General features: G+C 38.5%; 1 protein-coding gene across 1 annotated transcript; it reads left to right on the top strand.

Annotated features, from left to right (window-relative positions):
* Positions 1-603: 603 nt before the first annotated feature.
* Positions 604-2,241, top strand: EV154DRAFT_571351 (uncharacterized protein; the record flags this gene model as incomplete). The annotated part of the gene is made up of 3 exons (XM_051606260.1): positions 604-832; positions 904-1,472; positions 1,531-2,241. The coding sequence occupies 3 exons, from the start codon at positions 604-606 to the stop codon at positions 2,239-2,241; spliced, it is 1,509 nt and encodes a 502-aa protein (XP_051450781.1).
* Positions 2,242-7,317: the final 5,076 nt, after the last annotated feature.

The raw sequence follows: 7,317 nt of genomic DNA, 5'->3' as shown, positions 1-7,317 counted from the left end.
CACTTATTAACGTAAATAAAAAAGTTTCTTTTTACAAAATATATATATATATTGCTATTTTGTCAAGTTTGGTAGAATTTGAGATACCTTTTATTAACAAGTTTTTGGTTTTAAAAAAATGCATGACTAAAGGAACTCAAATTTTTGTGAAAAGTGTCGAATATTTTCGGTGCGGAGTTGTATATATTAAAGAAATTTGGATTAAAGTAATTGATGAAAGGAAGTATCTAACACTTTTTTGGGGAGCTATTTATGTATTTTTTAAAATCGCTTACATCATATATTATCAGCAGGAAACACGCAACTTTTCCTTTTTGGCTACAAGTCCTTGTCAAAACCAATCCTGTTTATTGTTGGTTCCTAAGAAACGACATGCTAAGCTATTTCCTTATCCAGTGACAAGTCCTGTCGAAATGATCAGGCCACGGTTATTTTAATTACATCAGTGTGTTACATGACATCATATCCATTTTGGCAGGCGAAGCATGGATTGTGATTGGTGCAGATTGACTGGACTACATGAATTAAAAGTGAGTGACAGAATATAAATTGCCTTGTTACTTTGATTTTTTTTTCTACAGATACATATCTATTTTTTTAAAAATGAGCACAAATAACTCCTTGCCTTCTCAATGGTTTAACGCTCAAGAAATCGTTGATTTAATGAGACCAATGGTTGAAGAGGTTGTTAGTTCTATTGTTCCCAAGCTGTTGAAAGAACATACTCATTTGCCTGAAGGTAAACATTGTGATTGTTGCAGCCGTATCAAGAATGCATCAAGATCAAGTAACAGGACCGATATTGGCCCAAAATCTACCCAAGAAAAAGATGGTAACGTTTTCGGATTTAAAAAAAAGTTACGCATTTATTAAATACAAGACTTACATTTTATAAAATTATAGCAAGGGAAGCCGTGGCAATGAAACTTCGCAAAACCATCACAAAAGCCATGGATTATTACAAAGCAAAGTTTTCTGAATATGGCTTTGATGACAACATGAATCATTTGGGTAGGAGAACCATCGAAAAGCCAAACACCTCTTACACGGTCCAGCTCGTTATCGATTCAACAAAAAAATATTTCAAAGGTCTCGATGGTTCTGTCAATTATGAAAACAACAATAAAGCTTTGTTGGCTTTAGAGGGTAAAGCTCAAAAGGCGTATCACAATACTCATCATCTTTGTCGAGAATTTTTGGCTGTATACCTCGGAGACAGATTTGGTGTTAATGGCGTCAATTGGATGAAACTTAATAAGCATGAACGAAAAGAGATTACGTATATGATTGAAAGCATTGTCTACTATTGGAACAAACGCTCTGGTGATTCAGGGATTCCACCCGAGGATGATGCTGCCAGTCGTATCTTTGATCTTGATGTTAATACACCAATGGTTCCATTGCATCTTGCAGACGCAAACTGGATCGCTTGTGAGATGGTGAAGTCTTTATTGTTGAACAAAAAAAAAGATGTACGTAAAATTTAACAGTTATAAGAATTATCTATAAATTAACCTTATGGCTTTTTAGCGCAAAATTAATCACAATCTTTTTGACAATGTTCGTGAGCCCCTTTCCGGATCGATGTTGGGTGGTATGGCTAACCTCCGTGTTAATTCAAGTAATGCCTCTGGTCCCTCTCTTTCATCTTTTACGCGTACCATGTCCACGGATGACAATGCTTACGATGATATTCCGATGGAAGCTTACTCGATCACAAACGATGAAATTGTTCCAACTTTCTCTGTTCCTTCTAGGCCACCTACCACACCTACCACACCTACCTCATCTATGCCACCTACTCCATCTATGCCATCTATGCCACCTACCACACCTACCACACCTACCTCATCTATGCCACTTACCTCATCTATACCACCTACTCCATCTACGCCATCTATGCCACCTACTCCATCTATGCCAACAATCACATCAGTACCCTCTCCCACTTCTGAATTTCTCGCATCTACCTCTCCCCCGACATCTTCCTCGCTTCCAGTCATACCTCCCCCTTCACCTTCTTTACCATCTCCTTCACTGTCATTACCCCCCTCTGGCCCCATGGCTTCATCTACTCCTTCTGGTTCGTCTGCTGCCTCTACTTCTGTGCCTGTCTCTTTGGATGTTGGTGACAAAAATAGCAAGAATAACAAAAGAAAAGCCAAAGAAGCAAAACAAAAGCCAGATAAGCGCCTTCCAAGAGGGTCTCGTAGTTTAGGTGGGGAATTATTTTCTCTCTGAGTTTTAACTTGCCCTATTTAAAACTTTTTTTTTTTTTCCTTTTCTTTTCTTTTTTCTCTCTCCTTTCTTCTTTCTTCTTTCTTTAAATAAAAAAATAATAGTAAGTCTATAAATGTTAATATGTTCAGTCATACTGTATTTGAGCCAGCTATAAAACTAACACGATATATAGTTTTTTGTAAAAGGTATATCTTTATCATGTCTATTCAAGCACTTGTTAAATAAGCGACATCCTTTAAGGTAAACGCTACTATTATAATATTATTATCTGTTTGTTATCCATTTTATTAACTACATTCTAACCATAGTTATACACGTATGGTGTGGTAAGTGCATCGCCAAGTCCACTGGTTTATTGTTAAGGTATGTATTATAATCATAACAACATGTGTGCTTGTTATTAACATTATTATTCGTAGGTAAGTACTCCTGGCCGTGTCCTTTCGTTTTGAACAATAGTAGTCTGCTCTGTTAGTTAGTCTGTATAGATCTGCGTGGGGTTTACACCGTTTTTTTTTTTTTGCAATATCTATAACTACTCTTCGTGTTTTTATTTAAATAAAAGTCTTTTTTTTCAATATATACAATCCTAAATTTCAATATGTGCAAGGGTAGCAACCCATGAAATGTGTACGCTAGTCGTATTTTTAGCCAATACCATTCTTTTAAATAATAAGGTTACTACGTTACTATTTGCTGAAACTATAGCTTGTACTCGTCAGTATCGGTCCAAAAATTCGACAGATTATTTAAAAAATCGGTCCAATTTTTTGACAGATTATTTAAAAAATCCGTCCAAAAATTCGACCGATTTTTTAAATAATCGGTCCAATTTTTGGACCGCGACCGCCGGTCTAACTTTTTCAAAATCTTTTCAAAAATTGGACCGATAAAAAGTTTCACAGTGCTCTTTTTTTCTTATTATTTTACTTTTCAACTTAACTCAAAAAAAGAAGCTATTAGGGGGTCCCAAACATTAAAAATAAAAATCCCGTAATTTTTTCCCCAGCCAAAAATTCAGGAACGGACGATAATTATCGTCCGTGGATTTTACGTCATAAATTATGACTAAATTGCCATAAAAAGTAATAAATAGTTTATTTTTCTTTATTTTACGTCATAAAAATGACATGCAAATGTCACCACTCATCTAATTATCATATATAAACCTCGTTTATCCCACATTTGACTTACCTTCTTTCTCTGAAATTATTTTCTGAATTATATCAACTAAAATGCCCGGTCAACGTAAACAAACTACTGCTAAAACATCCAAGAAAACGTCTTCCAAAACAGCTTCTGTTGATGATAGCCAACGTGGATCCAACACTAGTCCTGCTCATGCCAAAGCGATGATTGGTTACTTCGAGGAAAACATCAAGCTTTTTAAAGCATACATCGGTGTACATGATAACGCTGCCCCTGGAGCTGCTACCATAGTCAAAAAGCGTGAAATCATCAAGGGTATGATGAGAAAACTGTTGGCTGACAAGGCTATACCCACCGATTGGACGCTGGATCAGCTTATGAAACGTGTTGCCCGTCTTTTCACCAAGTACCGTGAAATAGAGAGAAAGTTGAATGGCACTGGTTTTGGTTTGACCGAAAAGGATATTCGTGGAGGGATCACCAGTATCGAACAAAAGTGTGATTTCGAATGTCCTGGATTTGAACGATTGTCGACTTTGCATGGTGATAGGCCTAATACCCAACCTGTTTGCGTAGCTTTTCATGGTGCTCCTGGCGGTACTGAGTATACGTTCTCTAGTAGAAAAGAGCCCACCATCACGGCAATTGATGAACAAACCCGTGCTGTTTTTGGTGAGGGTGAAGAGCTTGAACCAGCTCAGCCAATTCGATCTGCCTCTGAGGAACCTGCAGCTCGTACCCACGATCCTTCTGTTGGCCCTTCGTCTCCTGGACCATCAATGATTCCTCGCTCTTTGTCTGCTGAGCCTACAGGTGACAACGATACGTCTTCTCTTCCTGTGGTTCCTGAAGATCGTCCTAGAACTCGTCGTAGTTCAGTGTCATTAGACAGGGAAGTCGCTGAAATCCTTGGCACGAATGCATTCAGAGATGACGATGATGATGTGGACGCTGTTCGTGTCAATGCTGGTTCCCGGGGTGTTCGTGGTAGCTCCAATAGTACTCGTGCTTCTGGTGGTCGTAGTTCTCGTGGTGCTCGTGGGAATGTTGGGTTATCTAGACCTCGTCCAGAAATCCCTTCTGTCGATCGAATTCGTGTTGATCCTGACCATACAATGAGAAACAAGAGAATCAAGAGGGATTTCTCATCCGAGTACCGTGAAGCCCAACTGAGAAGAGATGAAGTGCTGCGGGAGAACAGCCAGAGGGAGTTTGAGCTGGGTATGACGGAGCTGTTGGTGACGAGTCTTCAAACTAATGCGTTTAGAACGACGTCCTTCACGGAAATTGCCCAACACATTGCGGCGTTCCGGCAATCATTGAGGGAACCTCTTGGTAATGCTCGAGCTAACGAAGAGGCGTATCACGTAAGAAGTGATAGTGAAGGTGAACCCGCTTTTGACGGTAACGATGATTTCTCTGATGATTGATCTGAAGTAGCTAGACGTTAGTTTTTTTTTTCTTTTGAATGAAACCTTTTTTTAAACTAGTATTTACCTGATTGTATTATTATTGACCTTCTACCATCCCTCATTCATTACAATAAGAAATTTGCTCATGACTTCCAAACTATAATGCACTTTTCATCGATCTAATTTCTTTATTTTTTATTTCGTGCGAAATGTACAGTGTAATCTGCCAATACTACATCCACAACCGAATCCCTCCATCTATTCAGTGTACGACCAGAAATACTTTTGATGTTGTCGAACGATTGAAGCAACAATACATCCTTTCTTGACTGACCTACATCTACGTCTTCAAAAAAATCGCCAGCAAAATTGTCGTTTTCAGTAATCAAGAAATTGTGCAAAAGAGCACAAACAGACACCATCTCGTCGATCTTCATCACGTCCTCGTTGCAATTTATCTGGATGGGAATGTTCTTCAAGATCCTCCATTTACCTTTCAGTACACCGATCGTGTTCTCGACGGCAACTCTCGCAGAAGAATGTACCTTGTTGAAATCTTCGCACTTCTTAGATTTTAGTACCTGAGGTCTCCTGAAAGGGGTAAGAACGAATGGATGTAGAGCATATCCGGAATCACCCAGAAGATACTCATGGTTTGCACCATTACCACATGTGAAATAAAGGTGGTCTTTATTTACCATAAAGCTGGCATGCTCTACACATGTGGCGTCACCCACTGAACCTACATGTCCTACTTGCAATCCAAAAATGATCATCCTTTCGTCGCATACGACTTGACAATTCAAAGAGTAAAAACCCTTTCGGTTGTAGTACGTTTCGGCATGTTTCGTTGGCTTCTGCGCAAGACGAAAATGAGTACCATCAATATACCCAATGCAATTTCGAAAGAAGTGGTATTTCTTGATTGCTGCGGCCGACAATTCTCTTTGCTCCTTGTTGGGCCAACGCATTAAATGTCCAAGGTTGTCATTGATTGCCTTGAAGCAGCGTTGCGTGTAGTTGGTGACAGAGCCTTTACTGATCCCAAACAAAGTGGCAATCTGGTCAATACTGTTGCCTGTTCCGTCGTGGCTCAATCGTCTCAAGGTCACCGCAAGTTGAATGTGAACATCTATCTGGGCGAGAAAACTCTTGTTGTTGAAGACAGGGTGGTCTTCAATGAGTCGAAGAAGTTTCAAGAAAGACTCCTTCTTCATTCGACACATCTTGACAAACTCTTCGTCATCCCACTTGAGAAAAAACTCACGGTACTGGTTAAGTTTAGGGATGCCTGCTCCACTGTTCAAAACGCGTTTCGTTTCTAATCCGCTCAATAATTCGTGCATCTCATCGGCTTGTTTATCGTCTTCAATGATGACACTGTGCTTATGCAAAGTTTTCATTTCTTTCAAGGTTTGTTGTCTGGTTGATACTTTGGGCATTATAAAGGTAGTTTATAGAGAGATTTATAAGTAAATGAGTAGTAAAAGAGGAGTAAAAGAGGAACTAAGGCAGAGAAGTGCTAGAGTGTACTTTTGGCTAAGTGACAAGGTTTTTAGACAGTCACCCACACAAAAAAAGCTCCCGGAATTTTTAAAAAAAGCGCCCGATAATTTTATAAAAAGTTTAATGTTTGGGACCCCCTATTATTGTTTTATCACATTTTTACCAACATACAGTTTGATTAGGGTTAAGAGGCTTCCTGAGATATATGCCGGCCAATATAAATTACTTTTTCTGAAAGCCCTGGAAATTCTGAACAAGAATATGCTAAAGAGAAAAAAATCGCACCGCAGGGTCGCGAGTAATTGGCTGTCAAAGTTTAAAATATGCTTGCTACGTGCACCTAAAAAAATCTTAAAGCCTAGGCCTGGGCCATTTTTAGCCCTACTAAAAAAATAAAAAAAATAATACCAATAAAACAAACAGGTACTCGGGTGTCGAACATACACTCTCTTCGATGCATGCTGCTCGCTTTCCCTGTTTGGCCACGGAGGGCTTAAAGATTCACTGTTCAAATACTTTATATTGTTGGTATGAATATAATATCGGCAGAAATTGACCAAAGGGTATAAGGGCTAATTTGGGAATAATTTGATAGTTCTTGATATTCTTTTAAGGCGCTGATTGACCCGTAAAATTGTAGGGGTTGATGCTCTATTATTTGGTTTTCTGTCATAGTTAAGCTTATACGGTGGACCTCGGAGCTTAAAACATTTTTAATTTTAAACTGTCGGAGGTTCAATGGTTTGGTGTACTTTGTGTGTTTGCAAACAAGTTATTTAAAATTTTTGTGGTATTTGACAAAATATTACATAGAAAAGTAATGAGATAAAAGTATATTTTTATTAGAGGTAAAAGTAGACTAAAAGAACTCTGCTGCTATGAAATAATTGATCCTTTTTATATTGCACAACTCTCCTGAGTTTTAATGATGAGTCAACCTTTCTGGTTTTGGAATAGATCTATACTTAGTTTCCCGCCTTGAATTATATGGATACTACTCGTTAGAATT

This window comes from Mucor mucedo (assembly GCF_025094135.1).
Source record: "Mucor mucedo strain NRRL 3635 chromosome Unknown EV154scaffold_224, whole genome shotgun sequence".
Classification (NCBI taxonomy): Eukaryota; Fungi; Mucoromycota; class Mucoromycetes; order Mucorales; family Mucoraceae; genus Mucor; species Mucor mucedo.
The sequence above is the reverse complement of the archived record's forward strand: the minus strand, read 5'-3'. Positions and strand labels throughout refer to the sequence as shown.